Source organism: Natator depressus, chromosome 11 (genome assembly GCF_965152275.1).
Source record: "Natator depressus isolate rNatDep1 chromosome 11, rNatDep2.hap1, whole genome shotgun sequence".
In the NCBI taxonomy this organism is placed as follows: Eukaryota; Metazoa; Chordata; order Testudines; family Cheloniidae; genus Natator; species Natator depressus.
Window position 1 is genome coordinate 11,428,808 of NC_134244.1, and position 26,756 is coordinate 11,455,563.

Genomic DNA, 26,756 nt, shown 5'->3' on the forward strand with positions numbered 1-26,756 from the left:
CAAAAAGAAAAGGAGTACTTGTGGCACCTTAGAGACTAACAAATTTATTTGAGCATAAGCTTTCGTGAGCTACAGCTCACTTCATCGGATGCATGCAGTGGAAACTACCGTGGGGAGATTTTATATACACAGAGAACATGAAACAATGGGTGTTACCATACACACTGTAACTAGAGTGATCAGGTAAGGTGAGCTATTACCAGCAGGAGAGCGGGGTAGGGGGGGAACCTTTTGTAGTGATAATCAAGGTGGGCCATTTCTAGCACTTTACAAGAACAGTAGAAGAGGAAATAAACAAGGGGAAATAGTTTTACTTTGTGTAATGACACATCCACTCCCAGTCTGTATTCAAGCCTAAGTTAATTGTATCCAGTTTGCAAATTAATTCCAGTTTATCAGTCTCTCGTTGGAGTCTATTTTTGAAGTTTTTTTGTTGAAGAATTGCCACTTTTAGGTCTGTAATCGAGTGACCAAAGAGACTGAAGTGTTCTCCAACTGGTTTTTCACTTCAATCTCTTTGGTCACTCGATTACAGATCTAAAAGTGGCAATTCTTCAACAAAAAAAACTTCAAAAACAGACTCCAACGAGAGACTGATGAATTGGAATTAATTTGCAGACTGGATACAATTAACTTAGGCTTGAATAAAGACTGGGAGTGGATGTATCATTACACAAAGTAAAACTATTTCCCCATGTTTATTCCCCCCCCCCCCCCGCCACTGTTCCTCAGATGTTCTTGTCAACTGCTGGAAATGGCCCACCTTGATTATCACTACAAAAGGTTCCCTCCCTCCCCCCACCGCTCTCCTCCTGGTAATAGCTCACCTTACCTGATCGCTCTTGTTACAGTGTGTATGGTAACACCCATTTTTCATGTTCTCTGTGTATATAAAATCTCCCCACTGTATTTTCCACTGCATGCATCCGATGAAGTGAGCTGTAGCTCACGAAAGCTTATGCTCAAATAAATTTGTTAGTCTCTAAGGTGCCACAAGTACTCTTTTTCTTTCTGCGGATACAGACTAACATGGCTGCTACTCTGAAACCTGAGATCAAACAGGAAGACAAACAATAAGATATGGATACAATGGAGGAAATGTAAAGAACAAAAAACAATTATGCAGTGAATGTAGTGAATGATTTATTTGGGATGATTAAGAAGGACTGAACATGAATAGCATGGAAAAATAAAAATTAACTGGAGGCCTGTGCTATATAAGTGCCAAGCACAATCAGTGTTACATGGCAGCTGTTCACACAAAGGAAGGAGAGAAATTGTGTTGGGGGTATTAATACAGAATATGCAACAAGAATGGTAGGAAATTAAGGAAAAATATAGGCGATGAATGTCCAGAAAAACTTCCCAACAGCAAGATCTATCAGACAATGGAATAATTTTATTAATTTATTTCTATTGTAGTACTACCTAAGAGCTTCAGTCATAGAAGAGGCCCCCCTTGTGCTAGGCGCTGTACAAATACAGAAGAAAGAGACAGTCTCTGCCCCCAAAGAGTTTACAATCTAAATGTAAGACAAGAAACAGATAGGCAGGCAGAAGAATACAAGGAAGCAATGAGATAGTATTGGTCAACATGAAAGGCAGTCGCTTCAGCACCCCAGCAGCCAAGTAAATGGTAGAAACCCCTTTGCTTGAGACATTTAAAAGTGAAGTCGATATCGCACTGGAAATCAGACTGTGACAGAGCATCCTTGGTGTTGGTGCTGGATTGGATGGAAGAAATAAGGAGTTCTCCCCCTTTGTGTGCCCCATGAAAAAAGCTGGGCTGGTCAGAGTCCTTGTGTTCTGGAGAGCACAAGAACTGCTTCATCCATATCGTCAAGGCCACAGATTGGCCCAAAAGGCATGGGGAGGAAGCAGAACTGTGGTACGATCGCCCACATCTCTGCACATGCTCCTGGAATTAAGTATGCTGTGGGGAAGCTGGGTGCACCATTCCCAATGACAGTGCAGCTTCTGCACTTCAGCTGACATACCCAGAAACTACAAGAGGGATTGTGCCAAAGGCTTTTGAGGTAGTGAGGCTCTGCATTGCAACCTTGAGGTTGTATATCACCAATTTATTCTACTGCAGAGAAAAGTCCTGCACTGGCAGAGAGAGATTAACTGATTATTATTACATACTCTTGGCTGAGTTCCAACTGCACCCAGCTCTATACAAGACATTAAGGAAGACACAGTCCCTTCCTTAAGGAGTTTATAATCTAAACAGATAACATTGGGCACAATAGCAAAGCCACAGTGGGAAACTGTGCTCCTTGTCTTTCTTTTGGTTGGGTGTGTTTTGTAATGGGGCTGTGACAGTACATTGCTGACATGTTTAGCATTAGTGGGCCTTGAAGAAGAATTGGTCTTGAAGGAAGTGAAGAGAGGGTGGGAGTCTGGCAGACTGGAATGGGCACGGCAATTCCAGGTGAGGACCCAGTGTGTCCTTTCCCACTCTAACTTCTCTGATTTTATACTTCCAACATGGTGAAAATACATCTGCCACTGGCTGCTGCATCAAACTGCTTGTGACTCTAATTATGTAACAGTGAGGCAAAGATCTTCCCTGTGTCTGTGGAACATCAAGACAATTTTTTTCCTAAAGTTTAAAGGAGTTTAGGGCAGACGTGTGATAAATCCTATGAAATATTTCAGGAAATTAACCAAGTTGCCAGATCATCTGATGCAAACAGAGCTTTATTCTTTAAGCAGAACAAAAACCCATGAAACTATAGGTTAATCTAGACGACTGAACTTCCAAAGAGAGGCAAAATTCTAAAAACGTGTCTCTGGGATGTTGCAAACATGAGAATGGTTTGCATGGGAACCTATATGAAGAGTGTGGAGAAACCAAAACCAAAAAACCCCCCACCACACCCTAAAATGAAGAACAAACAGTTATGAGGGAACGTATGTCATATCTGACTAACGTATGCAGTGCTATTGTAGCCATGTTGGCCCCAAGATATTAGGGAGACAAGAAGGGTGAAGTAATATCTTTTACTGGACCAACTTCTGCTGGTGAGAGAGACGAGCTTTCGAGCTTACACAGAGCTCTTCTTCAGGTCTGGGAAACTGACTTAGGGCACGTCTGCACTAGCAAGCTTCCAGGGGCACAACTGTACTGATGCAGCTGTGCCGCTGCAAGACCGCTTGTGTAGCCATTCTATGCCGATGGGAGAGAGCTCACCTGTCAACATCATAAAGCCACCTCCACGAGCAGCAGTAGCTGTGTCGGAAGGAGAAGCTCTCCTGCCAACATACCACTATGCACACAACCACTTATGCTGGTGAAACTTATGTCACTCGGGTGTGCTTTTGGTGGAACAGATAGTTTAGCCTAAATAGTTAATACATATTTCCAGGGACCATTCAAGGTGAAGTGGCCTGAAAACATCCCTCCAGTCACAGAGGGGAAAGGAAGGGACAGGTGGGGTGGGGTAGGGTAGGGTGTGGAGAAGCAGCTGGGGTGGGGTCGTTAGTGGGTTACAGATTGTTGTAATAAATCATAAATCCAGTCTCTCTTTTCAGTCCATGATTTTTAGTGTCTAGCAAAGTTACGAATTTAAGCTCCCAGGCTTCTCTTCTGAAAGGGCTGTGCAGCTTTCCTTTGAGGATGAGGACTGATAGGTCAGATACAGAGTGATCACTTTGTGAAAAGTGTTCATCCATGGGTGATGTCGTGTTTTTGTCTTTTATCATCTTCCTCTGTGAGTTCATTTGAGAGTGTAGTGATTGTCTGGTTTCACCCACATAGTTGTTATTGGGGCATTTAGTGCACTGGATGAGGTACACCACATGTTGAGATAGGCATGTATAGGACCCATGGCTCCTGAAAGGTGGGTTGTGGGCAGGGTTGGATCATTACACCAGTGGAGAGATTCTGCAGGTTTTGCACCTGTTGTTCTGTCAGGCTCTGGTGCCGCTTTGAGTTGGTGTGTCTGGTCTGTGGGGAGCTTACTTCTGCTGATGAACTTGGAGAGGTTGGGGGTTGTTTGAAGGCCAGAAGAGGGAGTTCAGGAAAGATTTCTTTCAAGATGGAGGTCCCCATCGAGTGTGAGTTGTAGTTGTTTGATGATACCCTATATGGGTTCCAGTGTGGTGTGGTAGGTGACAACTAGGGATGTGAGGGTGGAGGGGGTTTTATTTCTGTATTGAAGCAGGTTCTCTTGGGGTATCTGGGTGGCCCATTCCATGATGTGATCTGCTTCTCTGGAGTGTCCTTGTTTGGTGAAGGCGATGTTGAGTGTTTTCATGTGTATATCCTGGACTTTCTCCTCGGAACATATTTTGTGGTATCTGAGCATGTAGCGGTCTATAACAGATTTCTTGGTGTGTTTGGGGTGGTTACTGGATATATGAAGGTAGTGAGCAATGGGTTTCAAATATATAGTTGCCTGTAGGGTTCCATTTTTGAATCTGATCATGATGTCCAGAAAGTTGATGCTGAAGTGGGCATGTTCCAGAGAGAGTTTAATAAGTTTATTACAACAATCTGTAACTCATTAACAACCCCCCCACCACCCGCCAACTGCTCTCCATATGCCCCCTGCCCCTTTCCTTTCCTTCTTTTGACTGGAGAGGTGTTAATGGCCACTTCACTGTGAATGACACTTTGAAATGTGTTAACTACCTAAGCTTCACCGTGTATTTAGCAGTGATACTCTGAGTTAGTTTCCCAGACCTGAAGAAGAGCTCTGTGTAAGCTGGAAAACTTGTCTCTCTGGTCCAATAAAAGACATTTCCTCACACACCTTGCCCTCGAATATCTGACCAAGGCATTCTTCTTTTTTATTTTAAAGTCTAATAATATCATTTTCTTAAAAGGCAGATAAGATTTGAGAAAAGAAATGAAAGGACCCTGTGAGCATTTGCCTTTCATATAGTACTCTAAAGCAAAGTCTACACAATGTGCAGAGTCATACACTCCCTGCACTTTGGCGTTAACACCAAATTAACAATAAGATAAAGTTCTGCTCAAACCTTCTTCCGCAGACATGGCTGCCCCTCGGGTTCCTGGTTTAGGACTGCTCAGCCAACACCCTAGATCCATTCCCACTAGAAAACCACTCCTACCTCCCTTATAACTAGATGGGATAATGGGTCACCTGTCTCAGTGAGTGGGCGGATCAGGAAGAACCCACTAAACCCTTTCCCTGCTACTAAAGTGGGAAGTTTCAAGAATACAGAACAATCCTGTTACAGAATCATAAATAAATGGACTTAAATTAGAGTGTGATACTGTGATGAGAAAGAAGCTGTTCCCAACTGAATTATTATATTGATCTGTTATATAACATCACATTTGAACACGTCAAAGCTGGAGTCAGATCATTTTTATTGCTCTTCACATGCAAGAATGAAAACCCTGTTCACCTATGTACTCTTCTAGAAATATCTGCTGGAAGATCGTGCGTGTATATAATCCATCACCTACATAAAAAGACCATCTAAGCAGAAACTGTAACCAACCTCATATTTGCATTAGGTTGATACAAACTGTTTATAAAAATTAGTTAGTTTATCCAGTGATAGATGTAAAATAGTGCACTAAAAATCTTTTTAAAACTGGTACAGCATCCCTGGGATTTGTTAGTTCATCTTAAAGATTTTCAAAGGATATAGTCAGGATTGGAGAAACTCAGAATGTAACTGGTCATTTTTATTGGTGTATATTTGCTAAATACATATAATTCACCTATATTCTTTTTCTACCATAAATGTTTCAGTGCTCTGATTTCTAAGATAAGTAACGTCAATGGCGGCAACCCAGGGATTCACAAGCAACCCTTCAATAACAAGTCAAGATACATGCAAGGAAACAGATTTAGATTTCAAGACACAAAGGTGATCCTTTTAAGCAGCAGGGAAGGATAAATATTTAAGGACCATACGAAAGACATTTTGACAATGTCTTTTTAAGTGAGCATGGACTGCTGCTGACTTATGTTAACTTAACATTCTTTCAACAAGCTGTATTTTCTGAAACCCCACAATGAAAAGTGAAATTGTAGATGGCTAAACTCATGAAGGCTCCAATCCTGAAATTTATCACTGGGATTCTTCAGAAAACACATGTCTGACTGGGGCCATGTTAGTGTTCATTGATCATCCTGTAGTTCATGATTACAAAACATAAGAGCTCAAATCCTGAACCTCTGCAGTCCCTGGGAGTTGAGCATGCTCAGAAGCTCCCAGGATTTGGCCCAAGACTAGCAAGAGTACTCACAAGATGTAGCAGATAACTCCTATACTCCACATATCTGTGGCATATCCAATAGGTTCATAGTTTATAACTTCTGGAGCCACAAACTCAGGTGTCCCAAAGAGAACTTTCAGAGAACCTGTACTTTCTGTGAAGAAAAAAAGAGGAAAACATTAACGGTTGTATATTTTTTGAAAGTACAATTAACAGTTTGCACTCACTTTTATAGGTTAGTTATTAAACTCCCTCACCAAAAAGGTAAATAATTGACTGAGCTGCTACTAGCTTGGCCAGCTCATGTCTTCCTGTGCTCATGAATGAATAACAAATAATAATTCTTCTGTGCTAAGCACCACAAATGCAGTCAGCACTGCACAAGACACACAATAAAGAGTTCCTCCCCTGAAGAATCTGCATTCTAAATAAGACATACACAGGGTTACCAGCACACACTGGGAAGATATGAGATGGGCCCAGCTTGTGATGTTTGGATTCAGATCTGACTTTCCCAAAAAGTTTGTGGGTAGCTGGGCCCATCTCTGCTTAGATAGCTCCACAAGAGCATGTCCAGCAAAGAATACAGATGCTAGATTAGAACTGGAGGACTTTTCATTGCCCTTATCAAAGCCTTGGCAACCTGCAATGCAAAGCAAAGTGAAACAGTAATAAATGTAGAACAAAAAAAATTGTTGGCATCCAAAAATATTTCATTAAGTGAAAACAGTAGAGAAAAATCAGTGCCTTACCACTGGTGCTTGTTTAAATTTGAAAGATGCCCAGGTAGAGAATGAGAAAGAGAGGGGGAAAAAAGCACCACACATGACAGATGTTAGGTTGCTTAATGCCTTACTGGAAGGTGCTCAGATACTGCAGCGATGAGCATGGAACAAAACCTATACAGAGTAGAAGCGAACATGTGCCATATTGCCAGCAAAAGCAACAACCGCGCCACTATTTGTATTACACATATGTCCAGTTTCAGATAACATTTCTAGAGAAGGGTGTGAAACACCATGCAAGCCATTTAGTATGGAATTATTAGGAAATCCAAATGTGCCCATTTTAGCCCATGTCCATTCCAAACACCTGGAGAAGGAAGAATAGGAAAGAAGCAAGAGTGCAAGTGGGGAGGCAACCAACAAGAAGAAAGTGGGCAGGGAATAAGGATGTCCAGGAATGGAAAAAGGAAATGATCAAGTGCAAGTGGGCACAAAGGACCAAGAAATTATGTTTACTGGCTATACTGGAGCAAATGGATTTAGTTTGGGAAACCAGCTCTTGTTCAGACTCCAAGATAACCTGGGCAATCAGTGCTTGGTGCAAATGAGGTCTGCTGCCCTACTATAGTTATTATTATTTATTAATTGTATGAATGTAACACCTAGGTCGGGACCCCATAATGCTAGGTACTGTACAAATACAGAAGGAGAGACTGTCCCTGCCTCAAGAGATTACAATCTCAATAGAAAGACAGACAAGGGATTGGAGGGGAAAAAGATGTAATAGACTCCAGTCCATTAATGTTAAAATAATCATGGTTACAAAACATTGCACCCTTATAGCAATTAAAACAAAAACTTAAAAAATTATCAGCATGTTAATCGTTTACTAGACTACAACTGGACTTACTTGACCGTCAGAACAAAGCGCTAATACAGAATATATTTATTTGCCAGAACCAGCTGGTAGACACAATTAACCACATTTTACTATCATTCCTGCATGATCATCAGTTCATATGGTTAAGAAATTATAATTAATTTGACCTTCTACAGTTCCTTCCATCCAAAGATCTCAAAGCAGTTTACAAACTCTAATCATACAACCTTTCAACACCCCTTTGAAGCATTAGTATCCGCATTTTATAGATCAGGAACCTCCAAAGCACAGAGAAGTTAAGTCATCTACCCAAGGTTCACACAGTAAGCCTGTGACAGAATCAGTTTTGTGCTAATCACTAACCATCCTTTTCTCCTGCAAGTATACACTGGGCACTACCATGGTGAATTCACTCACATTCCCCTCATCTTGTCATTTTACACACTACAAAATCCTTTCTTCCTCTTCTCATAAATGGTGATAGCAAGCTAATTCAGGAAACCTTGCAGTAACAGAGACCTCCAGGGCTATCCAGTGCAAAGGATGTCAGTTTCTAGTGACTGAAAAGCCACGTACATTTTGCACAGAGGGCCAATTTTTTACAAGCTTGGTACATAGGAAGAACCCTGGCTTCGGCCACCATTTAAGTGAGATCTAATGCTGAAGAATTAGTTGGAAACTGGCCTTTTTTTCTGCATTGTGCATAACTAAATGATTTTCAAAAAACAATGCCGTAGCGCACACACACACATACACACACACACACACATCCTATGAACCCACAAAGTTTATCTTGAACAAATTTTTTACATGAGCTTCTAAGAACACCAAAAAAGGTTAGGAAAATATCCCACTACGTCTTTGGTATTTCCTGACAATAGAATAAGAGAACTAATTATCCGCATAAAATGACTGTGGAAGGATTACTGGTTTTAACTAATTTAAGTTAGCTCAAAGTACTGAAAGCTAAGATGCACTACATTTTTACTGGTTAGAAAACAATTAAAAAGAAAGTTATAATATTATATTGCAAATCGATGCAGTCTCCACTTCCATTCTCTTTATGAGGGCTTTTGATTGAGTAAAGTCTGCCGGATTAGAATAATAGATTGCAGTTCTAACAAGGGTCCTAACCCCCCTTCGATTAAAGTCAGTGGGTGTTCCAACATAATCATAAATAGGTGCATTAGAATGCTCACAATCTGTCAAAGTAGGCAATTGCAAAGAAGAATGAACTAAACAAAACCATGTAACAAAACAACCTTGAATGGCTTAAAGCTGTTGCTAATAAAAAATGTTTTCCTTTTACTGGAAAAAGACTGAGTTGAATGTTGTGAAAGTCTTACTGATCAGTAAAGCACTATTTTCCTTCATGTGGCCTGTTTAGTATGGTAGTCTCTCTTTGTGGGAACTGCTACATATGCCACATCGTGAATTTGGACAAAATTGCTCACAGTTCAGCCATGGATTAACATCAGAGGTGAGTTTGGTTCACAGATGAGAAAAAAGGCAAATGCTCATAATGCCACTTTGCAAGCAAGAGCATGCACAAATTAATCTACGTTTTATGAAATCAAGATAAATTCTGGTGTCCATGGCTACCATCCTTCTATGACTGAGAAAAATGTAGCATAATTGCAAATGTGGTCTATGTGACATGATTGCAGCAATTCACGTTTTTGCATCACACTGTGCAAAATACACAGTGAATGAAATTTCCAAAAATCCAAAAACTATTTACATGAACACCACATTGAGAAGAGGGAATCCAGTCTCTCTTTTGGTAATCTTGGGTTAAACTAATTGTGATCTGAAAGTGAAAGCTACCTGGAAAAGTTACTGTAAAAATGCCATTCGGGGGTTCCATGTTTATTGTTTCTCAATGATCAAATCTGCTGACTTCACAAGTAAATGGGTTTCCTAGCTGCTAATTGGAATCTGACAGTCAAGTTGGAGTCTCTCTCACTTCACCAACAAAGACTTCAGTATTGGAACTTCATTAACATTTCTGCTGATGATTCTTGAACCAGAACAAAACCCAGCTCACCATCCCAGAACTTTGTTTACTCTATAGTGCTAACAGATAGATAGCAGTGCTAACTGCTGGTCAATTTTTATTTCAGTGAGTAAAGTAAGCAGATTGGTACCTTTCTATTCAACCACTTTCACATAGTCTCTTTTCAGAGCATAGCCACACCTTAAACCTGGAAGGCATACTTGTTCATTCCTAATTAGATTAATACATTCTTTTTGTTAAGAATTCTTATTATGTTTGCACTACTCTGTGACTTAAGACAGAAAGGAAAGGGAAGGATGGATACAGAGATGTACTATTAAAGGCAGAATACAATAATTCCAAACATTACTTGCACACTAATCACTTGTTTTGTTTTTTTGTAAAGGAATCATGTGTCATTTTATTTAAAAGGGGGAGCACACAACTATGGGCCCCATTGTGAACCCATTACTTATACTGGTGAGCAGTAATTCCCATAAATTGCCCCCAAGGAAGTCAATTGGATTAGTTACATGAATAACTGCTCCCCAAACCTGAGTAGCAAGTTCATAATCTGCCCGTACCTAGTTTAATACGTGGAATGATTTTCCTTCTGATGCAAAGTATAAGATAAAAATAGAAACTCACTGTATAAAAAGAGTACTTGATGTTCAGTTAGCAGACCTATTTGCTGTATGGCTTCCCAGCATATATGAGGCTCGTTAATGGAACTAGCAATGAGGCCACCAAAGAGCATGAAGGCAAGTAGCCATCCAAATGATTCCACTTTGGAATGACACCATACATGGGAACTTTCAGTCCAAAAAGAATTTTGAGGAAGTTATGAATAGTTCAAAAAAGGGGATTGTGATAGAAGTGCCTCTTCAACATAGAGTTGACAGGTGTCCGGTTTTCAATTGGAACGCCTGGTCGAAAAGGGACCCTGGTGGCTCAGGTCAGCACCACTGACCGAGCCATTAAACGTCTGGTCAGCGGCGCAGTGGGGCTAAGGCAGGCTCCCTGCCTGCCCAGGCTCCGCGCAGCTCCCGGATGCGGCCGGCATGTCCGTGCAGCCCTTAGGCACAGGGGCAATCAGGGATGTTCCACGTGCTGCCCCCTCCCCGAGTGCTGGCTCTGCAGCTCCCATTGGCTGGGAGCCATGGCCAACGGGAGCTGCAGTGGTTGTGCCTGCAAGTGCAGGCAGCCCACAGAGCCCCCTGGTTCCTCCGCCTAGGAGCCAGACATGCCATCTGCTTCTGGGAGCCGTCTGAGGTAAGCACCGCCTGACCGGAGCCTACACCCCAAACCCCCACACGCACCCCAACCCCCTGCCCCAGCCCTGAGCCCCTGTCCGCACCCCAACGCTCTACCCCAGCCCAAAGCCCCCTCCCACATTCCAAACCCCTCGGCTCCATCCCCCAGCCTGGGGCACCCTCTTGCACCCCAAATCCCTCATCCCCAGCCCTATCCCAGAGGCCCCATCCCCAGCTGGAGCCCTTTCCCCTCCCCTGCACCCTAATGCCCCGTCCCGAGCCCCTTCCTGCACCACAATCCTCTCATCCCCAGCCCTACCCCAGAGCCTGCACCCTCAGCTGGAATCCTCACCCCTCCCACACCCCACCCCCTGCCACAGCCTGGTGAAAATGAGTGAGGGTGGGGGAGAGCAAGCGAGGGAGGGAGGGGGGATGGAGTGAGTGGGATCAGGGCCTTGGAGAAGGTGTGAGGCAGGGGCAGGGGCAGGGCAGGAGGTGGTGTAAGAACGTTTGGTTTTCTGCAATCAGAAAGTTGGCAACCCTACTTCAACTGTTTAGTATGTACAACAATACACAAGAGTTTAGGACATGAAGTGAAGAATACTTTAACTAACACAAAGTGAAGTGGAAATGTAAGTAAAATGTAATTACCCAAGCTAGAAATTTCCCAGAACAAGTCCTATTCTTAAAGATCTCATGACACTGTTTTTTTTAAATGACTACAAATGATCAGGACCTTGATTTTATGTTTTATTTCAAGTATAAGGAACTAGTGTTTCAAAATTATTTTGGGTAAATGTGGTGATTTATCTCTACAACTGTTCTGACTTTTGTGTATTTCACCTTTTGATCTACATCGGCACTGCCATCTATAGAGACGGACTGCCATTTTGTATTCAGGCCAGTGCAGACTGTCTCAGAGAACAGACATACACTATGTGCTCTCTTATAGATGTCTTACTTTTGTTCTTTCTTGGTTTTAATATGTTACTCTAAAATAAGAAGATTAAAATTGAAAGTATCCATTTGCTCTTTATGTGTGAAAGAGCATAACAATAAATATGATAGAACTGTTCCTGCCGCACACAATTTGTCATTTGAACATAACAAAGTTAATAGATTTATTACCTAATCTTCTTGCAAGTCCAAAGTCAATGAGTTTGATTCTTGCCCCAGTCTTGTTGACACACATAATGTTTTCCGGCTTCAAGTCCAAATGGACAATGCCCTGCTTATGGATGTACTGAACTCCTTCCGATATCTGCCTCATGTATTTAATACACTCTCTCTCTGTCAGTTCAAAGTCCTCATCGATGATTCGTTCAAAGAGTTCTCCTCCAGAAACACTGAAACAAAAAAAACAAAAAAGGGGTGGGGGAGGGAGATTATTGGATTATTTAAAAATATGTTTACTTATTGGTAAACTGGACACTTCCATTATACAAACAGAGATAGTTCACATTGCTAGCAGTTCCTAAAGGGTTTTGAAGGTATTTCAAGGCACAGCTTTTGTGTGGTAATGGAGATATTCATAGACACCACTTTTTAGCTGTCATTGTGCCATGATATAGATCAGTGGATCTCAACCTTTTCCATACTGAGACCCCGTTTTCGTTACCAGTCCCAGCCCATGTAGACAGGATCTTAGCTGGGACACCCCCAGCCCCCCTTGCATTTAGCAATAACAGAAGGACAAGGTGGTTGTGACACTCTGACATCTGCTTGTGATCCCCTTGGATCAAACAAACAAAATATTAGTTGTTTTTGATACTTAGTAAATTACTCAACTTGTTCTTTGACTAATGTCCAAAGATGGGACATACTTTGTATTTATGCTGTGGGTGACACATGAACAAGGGAGGGAATGGTGAAAAAGCACCCTGGCACTTGTAAATCTCTTCTAAATGAAATATGGCAAACTCTTTATATGGCTTAATATTTGGCAACATTTACACACACTGCCAAATGTAATTGCACATTTCAGTTACAGAAGGAAAACATAATTGAAAAGCAGCTTTTCAATGTTTATAAATTGTCAGATACATGGTAAGAAATTCTATGTCCCTCATGTATTAAATTGAAATAGAAACATCTGGAGCTCTGTACTCCTTTTGTTGCTTTAACTATAAGGTTTCAGAAAATATATAATTAGAGTAGCTACTGCAGTTTTCTACTAAAAGGTATTGGAGAATTAAACGTGGAAACAATAAGGACAGCATATGCTTGACAAACTCAAATAATTACATGGATTACTATGTAAGGCTAAAACAATGGCTACAGTTTCAGATAAACATATCTGAAATTGAAGTTTCTTGGTTCTAATAGTTTATGAGTTCAATATGTTAGCAACCAGTGCAGAGATGTTTATGAAAGCATCTGTTCTCAGAAAGTATGTGCTTTGAGCACTTTGCAGTTCCAAAATAAATATAATCCTTGTACTTTACAAGAAATGCAGAGGAGAACGCAGGCAGCTTCTTGTCAGAGACAACCATGTTATTTGAGTTAAAAGAGGATTCCCAATAAAGGACCTTATAAATTAAAAAGAAAGGACAAAAACCTTCAAGTGAAATATACTTCAGTGACTGCTTAAAACAGACCTAATGACTAATCTGAACAATTCTTTTTTTGTACTATAAATGCCATTCTTCTTGGCTCTGCCTTTGCAGAGTCTATGCCATTATCTCTAGTATATCCTTTTAGGCATGTTACATGTCGATGTACGTGCATGCTGTTCTCGGCCCTCATTCCTCTGGCTATTCTGATAATGTCATTAAGATAAACTGTGCTTGCATTTCCTAGATTCTTGGTGTTTCATTTATTTCCTGCAGTTTATATTATATTAGAAAAGCAGAGTTGTTTCTTTTTCTGGATGTGTTTTTAAAGGTTCTTTGAGGTGGTGGATTGATCAGGTGTAACTCAGGTACCATGCACTGGCAGAGGGAATATGTTTTTTCTTCATGCAGTTAGAACAATAGTATAGTCATCCAAGGGCTGATCAAGCCAGTGGGAGTCTTTCCATTGATTTCAATAGGCTTTGGCTCAGGCTTTCGAGAAGCATATTCTTCTGGATGTATCTCACAGCAATTGCAGTCTTTAGCCACCTGTTATTTTAAGATTGTGCCCAGAGAGACACTATGGTCATTTAAAGAATCTATTTTGGACCTTCCTTGTGTGAAATCTTATATTCACTACATTTTGACATATACCCAAGCCAAATGCATAGGCTTGCTGATTTGTGACAATTCATTCATACCAAATGAATGGGGATTCATTTGCACTTTAATAATCTCAGGATTATTACAGTCTATGCAAACATAAATTTGCTTTATGGGGCAAGTGAAAGAATCTGAAGGCACTTACTCCTCAATTTTCACAGCAATTCACAGGGCTCTGGAATGTCTACAGAGACAGGATTACTTCTATATTGGAAATCAAATTGCCTGAGATTTGCTTGTCACTGGATCTCCAAGCCAGGTAACAAACTGTTGACAAATTGGAGGGTTTTCAGAGAAAAGCAACCAAAATGATTTAAGGAGCTGGAGGAATTGATTTATGAGAACCAATCAAAAGAACATAATAGCTATATCTTGGCTAAGGAAAGCGATGGTAACTATGGAGGTTTAAACCACCCAAATTATTTGCATAGGGTATACACCAAGGAGAGATAGGAATTATTCAGCATGGTACAAAGGGAAATAACCAGACACTTTGGGATGAAATTAAAAGGAAAAATTTAGGCTGAATATCAGGAAAAACCAATCCTCCTGGTAGTGAGGATAAGATAATGGACAAAGCTTCTAATGGAAATCTTTGGAGACATGTAAAACAAGAGGGTACAAAGCACTAGATATTTTATTATAGGGAACAATCCTGCACTGTAATTTTGGGGGATCGACTCAGAGACCTAATATATAAAATCTCTGCAAACACAAGACACACACACACACGGTAAGTTCTTCCAGTCTGGTTGGTTTCAAGTGGCTGGATTCTGGCTGTATGGCAAGTGGGTCAGATTGTCACTATTATTTCTAAATTCAATGTAAATGGCTTTCAGTCTTCAATCATATTCATATAGAAACAAACTATCTTCTTGGATGTACAATATCAATGGGAATGGCATACAAAAACAGAATTTGGCCCTACACTTGATCAGATTTTTTTTAGAAGAGCTCATGTCACAGGGTGACCCCTTGAAATGAAACAGGTCCAGCGCCCCTGTGGTAGAACAGGTGCTCCCAGTTTGGCCAATTAAGAGGTCATGGCAGCACCTGGGGCTATGAAGATTCAGGTTTTCAGTAAGCAAGAGGGATCAGGAGTAGCCGGGAGTCCCCTGGGAGAGGCAGCAGTAGGAACCTGCTGGGGAAAAAGGGTCTCCAGGGAGAAAGTGCTGGGAGGTGGTACTCAGCAAAACGGGCAAGGAAGAATCCTGCAGGATGCTCTGATGGAGGAGTGATAGAGAAGCAAAGTGGAAAATCCCCTGGCAGCAGTAGCCAAGGGTGGGCTGAGGAAAATTGCCTGGAATGAGACTCTGGGACCGGCAATGGACCTTTGTGTGCTTGTAGGTCATCTCCCATCAAGCCATTGCAATTAAGGTTCCAAAAGTGTTCAATATGTAGCAGCTCCTATAGAGAACAATGGGAGCTGCTAAATGCTGAGCACTATTGAAAATCTGGCCACTTCGTTGGAGTGGACCAATGGGAGATGAGCCCTTTTGAAAATCTGGCTACATTTTTATACCCCAATGAGAACAATAGGAACTGCTTGGCTGTTGAGATCTTCTAAAACTCTGGCTTGTAAACTCTGATGTGCAAAATAATAAACTAGCTTAAAACCTAAAATCATGCCTAAACACAGACTACAATAACTAAACTCTGTGGTATTTAAATGCAGCTTATCTTTTAAAATAGCGGGTGGTTTGGTGGAGGGGAAAATTAATGGTGTGTAGAGACACAGGCTATCCAGAACCCTTTATACATTTGCCTCTGTTTTCCATGAGGCCTGCCAGCTCCCAATTCCAAACTAAGTCGGACTTTTTCTCCTCCAACCATCACTAACTTGCTCAAGTTTTAAATCCAAAAATAAATGCACCATCTTATATTTAAGCACCAATGTTGCATAACAAGGATTCAATCTCTGAAATATGCTTGTGCAAACAATAGCTTTCACATAGTCTGAACATGCAGTAACTAAGACAAGTAGAGGTACAGTCTCTTTGCTTAAAGCAATCTGTATTTTGCTAGGAAGATCAAGCCAGCAATAAAATTTCCTTTCTTTCCCTTTTTACGCACCACACTGGGAAGCAGCTGTGCTGGACCACAGCAATTGACCTATCCTTTTGGGAAAAACATCAACAGAGATCAAGAGTTGATTTTCTTTCCTGCTGCTGCTGCTACAAATATGGTGTTCACATTAAACAGGTGCACCGATAAATTATGCAACTGTCATTTTGGTCATGCATGCTCCCATTGCTTGTGGAGTCTGAACATTCCATTCCAAGCTGTATTGTATTATACAGATTCCCATCTTGAAAGAAGTTCCAGCACAGGGACACCTTCTGAGCCCTGTCTTCTGCAAAAGTGAAAGAATATGTACTATGATCTACATACTAACTATGGTGGCTGATGGCAAGATAGATTAAATAGCTATCACATAGTTATAACACCATCATGTTGCTCTGTACTGTGATTCTTATGTTGCTTGTCTACCACTTTCAGTGATGGTGTGGGCTGGGAGCAAAAAGTGAACAGTGTATATAGGCCTGGTGAGGGTGGGAAGATGGGGCACCATTGCTTTGTTCAACAACCAGGAATCAGCATAGATGGTCTTTGAATGTGGTCCTGATTAGCTGTCCGTGGAGTGAAGGATGGTAGCTTTGATGCAGGGACTTGAGAGTCGTGGGGTGGAAGTTAGGAAAACTAAACAGGCATCATCAGTCCCTTCTTTAATTGCTAAGTCTGGGCCATGAGTTAGGAAGACCCTGCATGATGACATTAGAGGCAGCTCAAGTTGTTTTGAGCCAGTCTGGGTGCTAGACAGCCTGGAAGACCTATACGATCTTGTCTGCATCCATTAAACTCACTTTAGAATTGTGTCTCTGTTTATCATCTGTCTAGATTTTTCTATAGGTACTACCGTGATGGTTGCGACAAGTTAAATAAACAAGTTTTGTATCTTCTCTGCCAAGGAGACCCACAAGGCTCTCTTAAGGGTGCAGACAGAGGACCTCACCTTTGACAAAAAAAATTTTTCCTTCTAACAATGGTTGAATACTGTAGTTCATTTTTTTGCTCCTCTAACACACATGACTATAAATGTGCTGAGTAGAATTTTTCATAAAAGTTCAACTATTCTGTTAGAGTTTGGCTTTGGTGTTTGCATTCTGAATCACATCTTTCTTGTCTGTAATTTATTGATTTATTCTGCACAGCCATTCCATCATCCATGAAAAATGACTGACCAGTATTTAAATAAAGAATTGGTAGTACTTTATCTAATGCATGTTTAGAGATTGCCAAACCAAATAAATAGTAACAATCTCATCCCCAACCCTTTTCTCATTTCTAGAACCAATCTGGACCTGAAGATTCTGAAATACTTGGTTAAATTTTTCTCTCCAATTGTTATTTTTGATTTTCACATTCCTCTATGTTTCCACATTCCATCTGGAAGCAGAGAGAAGAAACACCAGAAAAGTACCCTTCCTTCAATATTACCAACTGAACCAGATACAGGATGCAACAGAAATCTCATGACTGTGCTCACAAAATTTTTAGCCAGATTGTGTTGAAATCAATGGAGATACATTAGGAATAATTTGGCCAAAGATGCTTAAACATCTTTGATAAACACTTAGATAAAATTTGGATAATTTATGTGACCAGAACAAAAAATCTGGCCTTTTTTAAGAGTCACTCATCACTAGATAATATTTTATACAAAAAGGACAAGTTATCTTTAATTATCTGTCAGGGTATCAGGAAATCTTCACATGCTGGGTACCAATAAACTAAAATGTGCTCTTAAGGGTTATACTCACATTTCCAAGACCATGACGATGTTGGCTTTTTCTTCAAAGGCATCTACACACTGGACAAGTTTTGGATGATGTAGACAGTTCATGATGCCGATTTCCTGCCTTATATTTTCTTTATCCTTAGCTGAATATGCTTTGAAAAATTTTCCTGCCCAAACTTTTCCAGTTTTCTTCTCAACAAGTTTAAAGACTTGTCCAAATTTCCCCCTGAAAATATATAACTATTTCCATGAAATGGTTTTAATATTTTATGGCCTAATAAGACTAAAAACAAAACTTAACTAAAAAATTTTTGAGAGTGGTTAACTCAAATCTTGCACTGAAAATACATGATCACACCATTAGTCCAAGTGCTGTTCAAGACTGAACTGGGCATACTAATTTGCAAAATCATCTTGACGAATATTACATTCAAAAGGCGAGATCTTCACATGGTGTATATGGCTGTGGCTCTGTTAAAGTCAAGGGAGCTATGCTGATCTGAAAGAGCTGAGGATCTGCCCAGAAGGCTCAATTCTGACCTTAGCTAGACTGGTGTGTATCACCAGTCACAATAAAAAAAATAAGCACCTGTGCCTGTAGACACTGATACTACAAGCTAAACACCTATACACACTCATGTATCTAAAATCCTATGGCAGTCCAATGCTCCCTAATTAGAGAGAGTCTTGACCCTCTGATGCACATTACTCCCATTAGCATCCATTACAGTTACACATACATGTATAGAAAGAATGGACTTCTAGGGCAGCAGGGCAGAGGTTGTGCTCTCTCCCTGCCCGAAGTGGGGGCTGGCCCAGGTCCTGCATCGCCTGGCATCGCCACTCGTCCCCCACGAATGTTCCTCCATGCCCCCCCCAGTGGGGCATGTCTCCTAGTTTGAAAACCTCTGTTCCACGGGCTCCAGCATTATTACTTCAGGCTACAATTGCTAATGTGAGCTTACTTACAATTCCACCTTAACCATAACCCTTACAAGCGGAAAACACAACAAGAGATGGCTAGTTTTGTTACAGAGAAGAATATACGGAGGTAGAACCTTACGGCCTTGATTGCCAACAGCAAAACAAGTCCCTCAAAGTGTGCCCTGTCATACAATTTGGACACCCACAAGCCTGAGTACTGACACATACAGCCAACTTAATCGTTGACCTTTAATGAGCAATACTATTAATGCTTTTGCTTTGGGGATTATGACCACTGTCAACAGAGAATCTACCCTACCACCAGGGAGTAGGGTTTAATCTCATTAGCACTAATGGATATAATGGAGCTGTAAGTGCACAGTGGGTTTCTGCCTTCCAGATAGATTTCAGAGCAGAGAATAAAAAACGAATCATCTAGCATTTATGGGCTTCATTCTCCTCACCAGAAGCACATGTGATGCCTATTTTAAAGTGTCAATTAATGGGAATGAAGAGCTTTTATGGAGATAAAACCAGACTCCTTTAGAATCTATTTTTTTACTGCACACAAGCAGCCCAGCTAGAAGGCAACGTCCCATATCATACACGTTTAAGAATGCATCCTCCTAGCTCTTTATAGCCTTAGGAACACAGCATTCCAAGGGCTGAAACAAGAAACCTAGTGGTCTACTTACGATCCCAATCTTTCTTCAATATTGTAGAACTCCGCAACTTTTTGTTCTGTATTTATAGTAACTGTCCGATAGTTGACCTCTGTTTCTTTCTCTTCTATAAGTGAGGATTAAGAACTGTTATTAAAAAAAAATCATACTACATGTATTAAAGATGTAGAGATTCATTTGCTCTGATGAAATTATGAACTTCTTACCATCATCGGATAGCTCAGCTTCATCTTTAGGTTCTATAAAAAAGTGGGGGGGGGGGAGAGAGAAGAAAGATAAATTGAGATGATTAACTCCTGTCAGCATAGGATGTATATACTTAGAGAAGGCTATCTTAGTCCTTGAATTAAGATTTTTTGGGTAAACAGTTAATGTGATGGTTAGGGACCAAAAGGCAGCCAGCTAACAGGGTTTGCATACTAAATATAAAGTAAAAATCTGTTCAATCTCAATGTACTAAATTTAAATCTGGTAGCAGAAGCCAGGCACTTCTGTTGTCATCAGTGTAGAATATCCTTTGAAGAGAAAGCAGCTGGTTTATATGTCTACGAGGCACATAAAATGTAAGGACTCAGACCACTGGATTATTTAATAGGCTGCCATCAGAATGCTTCAGAGGAAGGGAAAAATAAAACAATTAAAATTATTAAGCCCATGAAGCTCCTAACTGTACAATGCCTGTGTATAGGGAAAATACATTTCTTACTCTCACATCCAAACCTGAAAGTGTAAAAAAACAAAGCAAAAACCTCTGAGAAAGGCTGTTCTTTGAAGCTGTCCTGCCAATTTTGCAAACCTAGAGCTTTGGATAGTTCAGTAAGTACCCACATTTATTGGTGCTTATCTGAAATGAATTGCCTAGTCATTTAGGCCCAACTGTTTCAACAAAACCTCAATTCCAAATGTGCAACTGTTTGCAGGCACAAATCCTTACAAATAAAGTAACGCAACTGAAGTCAGCTGAAGATTCTCATGCAGGGGAATCCTCCAGTGGTGATGAGTCAGCATAACTGGCCCTGTGTCATTCTCTATTTTGCAGTGGGGGTGATCAAGGAAAAGGGGGTGGATCCATAAAGCTGAGGTGCTTCAGCAATCTGTGACAGCCAAAATGGCTGTTGGGGTTGGAGGGCAGGTGTTAGAGTCAGCAAAATTTAGAGCTGCTCTAAGTTTCTGCTTGAAATTGCTCCTCAGGACTATGCTGGTTCTCAGTGGCCTGAGGATCAGTGAGTTGCAATGTTTCACAACTACCAAGGCAGCTCTCCCGCCAAACAGCTGGACCTGATTATCTGACTCTGCCACTGAGTTTGTGCACTCCTAACCATGTGACTTAACCTCTTTGTGCCAATGGATTTACACTATTTATACAGAGCCCCAATACATTCTAGTTTCTTTACAATTAAAGCTAGACTCAGTGCCTGGTAATAAAATAGTAGGGATAGGCGAAGGAAGGAGGGCAAGGTACACAGTAATAAGATTATACAGTTATGTTACATAGACATCTTTATGTGACAATAGAGATGAATTTGACCCCCTCAACACCCAATAGATGGTGATGAGTCTGCAAACTGGTAGCCAGACAAGTTGAGTGGACTTAGCCAATCAACAGAAACCCCATCACCCCCTCTCCCTGCTGTGTTTGTGATATTTACATACCTGCAGCAGAGACAGACTGGTCTGCACTCTGCCACTGTAGCAGGGAAGCAAGAAGGGAAGATTGCCCTCCCCCACTCTGTGGGAGCTGTGCTCAGATTTTCTGCTATGGAAATCACAATTACATTGAGCAGGTCACATTTTCCTCCCCTTTTAAGGGCTGCATGAAGGAGCAGATCCCGTCCTCTTTGCCAATAACTGTGTCTGCCAAATGTCCCAAGGCTAGACTTGCTGTGTACGCAACATGCACATCACTGCATCAAAGACTTGGACTGGGAGCCTTGTGGTCCACGGGTGGAAGTCCTAAATTAGTAAAAAGGTACATCTCCCCCATGGTTGAACTCAGTGAAGCTAAACTAATGTCTTCCTCAGCTGGAAACCAGTGTTACCAACTGAACATCAAAGCTGGCCATGCATACTTTGCTTCTTTATGACTTATTACATTACTTTAGCAATGTTGAATCTGGACTAATGGTGAACATATGGCAACCTGCTCATTTCACTCTCATAATAATAATACTTTGCACTGCTAAAGCACTTTCCATTGGAGGATCTCCAAGTGCTTCACCAACACCATGGGACCTCAACATCTCTGGGAGGCAGGCATTATGCCTCTTTTTAGAGATGGGCAAACTGAGGCTAAAGCTATGTCTTCACACCCAAAAAGCTGTGTTTTTACAGTGAGATTATTAATGTGCATTAGCCATCTCACTCTAAAATCCTAGTGGAAACAAGGCTCTGTAGTTTTTACCGGAACACATCCAGGCAAGATCAACTAGGTGGATGGTATAGTATTTGCCACACCCTAGTTACAATGCAGTAAAAACTATCAGTATCTTGTCTCCTGTAGTATTCTACAGTGAGATAACTAATGAATGTTAATCATCTCATGTAAACCTCCAACACACATCTTTTTGGGCAATGAAGGTATAGCCTTAGTTACTTGGCCAGGAATTTACAGCGGTGAGAACTTAAAAAGTCCTGATTTTCAGGTGTGTTGAACACCTGCATTTCCCACTGACTTCCATTGGAATTGTTTGGGTTCAATATTACTGAAAATTAGGCCTTAAGTAAATTGTCCAAGTCAGTTGTAGTGTCACAAACAGAACCCTAGAGTCCTGGCTTCCAGTCTCCTGCTGAAATCACTAAACTACACTGTCTCCCTGATACAAGGAGTTACCTTTGTACAGTGGGTTCTTTTCTCAACCCATCTTATGGTTATCATTTGTTATTTGTATTGCAGTACTTCCTAGGTGCTCCAGCCCCATTGTGCTAGGGATTGTAAAGACATAACAAAATCTTCTCTCTTCAATTAAAAAAAATATGTTGTTTCCACCCATCACAACCAGTGATAGCTTTTGGAAGTGCAAAAGCAAAGGAACAGTCTGACAGTTTCCAAACCTAAGTGTGTTCTTCCAGCAAGCAAAGAGAGGAGGCATTCCAACACAGGGAATTTTTGTTATCAACAGCCAGCACTGTCCAGCTTTTACACAAATTTATGGTCACTCTTACTACATTCTTCCCTTGGAGAGAAAATTGATCCTTGATTTATATCAACCTTTCAGATTTTCTTTTAAATAATGAGAGAAAGTAAATACATGCATATAGCACCAATGTAGCTGCTCAAGCAAGAGAACAAATTACTTCTGCATGGAAATATTTGACTAAAAGCTGTGGAAGGTCTTACAGTGCTGCACCACTGTGCTGTTATTTTGACCCCATCTGTCACTAAAAGATAATATTACAAACTCTCTATGACTTTATTTGAACCAGGTAAGAACACAAAGCACTGCATATATAATGTACTTCAAAACAGGAAGAGAGAGGTGAAACACATAATCCAACCCCCAAAAACAGGCAGTAGGAAATATGGAAAAATAACTTGTTCTCCTTTATTTTCCAATTCTGGACTTTTCAGTGCCCTGCAAGCACCTAAAAGAGGTCCTCCATATTCTACACTATGTGTGTGCATACAATGCTTGTTTCTGAGTTTTTCTGTTTTTTGAACATATGGCTCTTGTTCAGTGTAAGTTTCAGGATGCTTAAGTTCTTCTCTTTGAAACTTCTCCGCTGATAAAGGGTCAAGGGAAAAAAGTTGAATGGTGGCGGAAAATATCCCCAAGAGCACATAAAACAGGAGTAAAATATTCCGGAATGGTAACTGGCACAAAAATTCTTTAAAAAATTGGCTATTCATATAAGGTGCCAGTTTGACAGCACAGCGCTGGAGACTGAAGTCTTCTGGCTGCTGATCAGGCACCTCATGGGCAACTGTGGCACAAAATCTCCCATGCTGACTCAGTAACATGCTTTGGATCTGAAGTCTCTAGGTATGAGAGGTTAATTTAGCTTCCTTGCCCTTAGCTTCTCCACTGAGGCCGCCAACAAATGTACCAGCTGGTGTTAATTGTGGTGATGTTTTTGGTGATGTTTCCATTACAAAGTAGACAGAGGCCACCGATTCATTTTCCAAAAGTCACTAACCAGCATTCTCAAACAGAATTAAATCTGAACCGATAACTCTTGGGTGAAACCTTCCATATCTCACTACAAGTATCCTGAGCTACCGAAACTTGTTAACAAATGGTTTCAGAGTAACAGCCGTGTTAGTCTGTATTCGCAAAAAGAAAAGGAGTACTTGTGGCACCTTAGAGACTAATAAATTGGTTAGTCTCTAGGTGCCACAAGTACTCCTTTTCTTTTTGTTAACAAATATAGATAAACATACATAAACAAATGCAGTTGACACACAATTCATTACATTCATAAAACAGACAGAAAAATACTGGCCCAGATTTTCCAAGTTAGGAAGACACAAAAATTGATCTGCTCAGATATTCAATGGAAGCATAAAAATGCCTCACATCAAGCATGAGCAGTCATATATTTCAGGAATTGACACTCATAAATCACCAGTATGCAAATGTATATTGGCAATTGGCTGTACCTACCTTGAAAAATCCTGGGCCATTATCTAATAGAGTTTAATCATTTTTCTCAGTCAGGACTAACCTTCTTGTTTCTCTCCTACTTTTACCAGTTCTGATTCTTGGCTGGGCTCACTTATGCCATACACGTTAGCAGCTCGCACCCGGAATTTGTACTCCCGGTCAGCCAGCAGGGACTTGACATTGTAAGAAGTGCTACGGCAAGTAGTAAGATCTGTCCATTTGTTATCCACTGAGTTCCAGGTTTCCACAGTGTAGGACTGCACAGCGCTTCCGCCATCGTAAGAAGAGCCATACCAAGAGAGAGTGAGGGAAGAACTTTGTATGTCCGAGGCACAGGGTTTTCCGGCTGGGGGATCAGGTTTATCTGCAAATGGGGACACACATGCAAAAATACATTAGATCAAACAAATTAATTCTGCTACCTACTCCCTCATTAACTGTTATTTCCCCACCTGATCCACAGAGTCCACTCATCCTCAATTTTGATCTCTTTTGTTTTGTAATTGTTACAGCTAGTTAGGTCTATGCTATACATTTGATAGATTGTTTATTAAAATTAGTGTTGGTAACTCTCACAATTTTATTGACAGTCTCATAATGTTTTGTGCTTCCTTAAAGCTCCTGCTCCTGGAGTCATGCTACTAAAGAAGCAAGTTTATATGGTTGCAGACAAAAAACTTGAAAACGTGTGTACCTAAAAGGCTCAAAAACCAGAAGGCAAGTAAAAAGAATTATGATTTTATCTCAGAGTGGCATTGTGAGAAGTTTTAAGGATGGGGAACTGGACACAGAGGGAATAATTAACCTGCCCAGGGTCACACAAGAAGTCTATAACAGAGGAGGGAATTGAACTAGGGTCTCTTGAGTTCCAGTCTAGCACCCTAATCACAAGACCATCCTTCCTGCCTAGATTTGTAGGCTAAGCTACAAAGAAGCACTGAGGCTTGATTCAACGTACACTGAACTCAGTAGAAAGCCTCCCTTTCATTTCAATGGACATTGAATCAGGCCTATGAGTAGCATCCCCCACCAGTAACGAAAAATTGGAAAGTTTCAACAACAGAGATTTTTTTTCAACATGCAGAGTTTAAATATCCTCTTCTGATTTTTTAAAAAACTTCCCTGAAAAAATTCTACCATGGGTTGGGATATGATGTGTGCAAACAGGCTTATATAATAGGCTTTTTAAACTTCAACCTTAAGCATGGAGCAACTGTTTCTCAATTAGGGGCTCACTCTTTCAGCTCTTAGTTGCATAAATAAAGCCTGCATGATGGCTTTGGACGATAGGATTAAAATTCAAAATGATTTGGACAAACTGGAGAAATGGTCTGAAGTAAATAGGATGAAATTCAGTAAGGATAAATGCAAAGTACTCCTAAAGGAGCAATCGGTTGCACACCTACAAAATGGGAAATGACTGCCTAGGAAGTTAGTCTCTAAGATGCCACAAGTACTCCTTTTCTTTTTGCCTAGGAAGGAGTACTGTGGAAAGGGATCTGGGGTTCATAGTGGATCACAAACTAAATATGAGTCAACAGTGTAACACTGTTGCAAAAAAAGGAAACATCATTCTGGGATGTATTAGAAGGAGCGTTGTAAGCAAGACACGAGAAATAATTCTTCCACTTTACTCCATGCTGATTAGGCCTCAACTGGAGTATTGTGTCCAGTTCTGGGTGCCACATTTCAGGAAAGATGTGGATGAATTGGAGAAAGTCCAGAGAAGAAGAACAAAAATGATGAAAGGTCTAGAAAACATGACCTATGAGGGAAGATTGAAAAAAACTGTGTTTTCTTAGTCTGGAGAAGAGAAGACTGAGAGGGGACATGATAGCAGTTTTCAAGTAAATAAAAGGTTGTTACAAGGAGGAGGAAGAAAAATTGTTCTTGTTAACCTCTGAGGATAGGATAAGAAGCAATGGGCTTAAATTGCAGCAAAGGCGATTTAGGTTGGTCATTAGGAATAACTTTGTAACTGTCAGGGTGGTTTAGCACTGGAATAAATTGCCTAGGGAGGTTCTGGAATCTCCATCATTGGAGCTCTTTAAGAGTGGGTTAGACAAACACCTGTCAAGGATGGTCTAGATAATACTTAGTCCTGCCGCAAGTGCAGGGGCCTGCACTAGATGACCTCCCTTCCAGTCCTACGATTCTATGTGCCATTTGGGTGCTGCTCTGGTTAATGACACATAGAAGCCTCTCATTTTTCCTGTCTCTTTCAAAATTAAATGTAATGGTTAACTCAGAAGTTAAGTAGATAAATGCTTTTCTGAGGCAGAAAGATGCTGACACTTTTGTTTTAAAATTGCTTATTAAAAAGAATTATGATAAATTCTTCAGAAAACCTGAAAGAATGCAGAATATCTTGTGCTGGAGTAATCCTCTCAGGACTGCTCTTAAAAGCAAAATCTACAAGATAATGATGATGATGATCTGGATGAACTAATGGCCACAGGTTGATTGGTAACATCA

The 26,756-nt window shown here is 40.7% G+C and overlaps 1 protein-coding gene across 5 annotated transcripts in view; it reads right to left on the bottom strand.

The window, feature by feature from the left end:
* The window catches only part of MYLK (myosin light chain kinase), a 320,305-nt gene that overhangs the window by 17,408 nt on the left and 276,141 nt on the right, over positions 1-26,756 (bottom strand). For all 5 annotated transcript variants that reach the window (XM_074967150.1, XM_074967152.1, XM_074967151.1 and 2 more), the window contains 6 exons: positions 24,343-24,645; positions 19,887-19,919; positions 19,693-19,786; positions 18,096-18,299; positions 12,188-12,405; positions 6,236-6,359 (listed from right to left, as the gene is read on the bottom strand). In XM_074967150.1, coding sequence (XP_074823251.1) covers positions 6,236-6,359; positions 12,188-12,405; positions 18,096-18,299; positions 19,693-19,786; positions 19,887-19,919; positions 24,343-24,645 — 976 coding nt within the window. The remainder of the gene's footprint in view (positions 1-6,235; positions 6,360-12,187; positions 12,406-18,095; positions 18,300-19,692; positions 19,787-19,886; positions 19,920-24,342; positions 24,646-26,756) is intronic.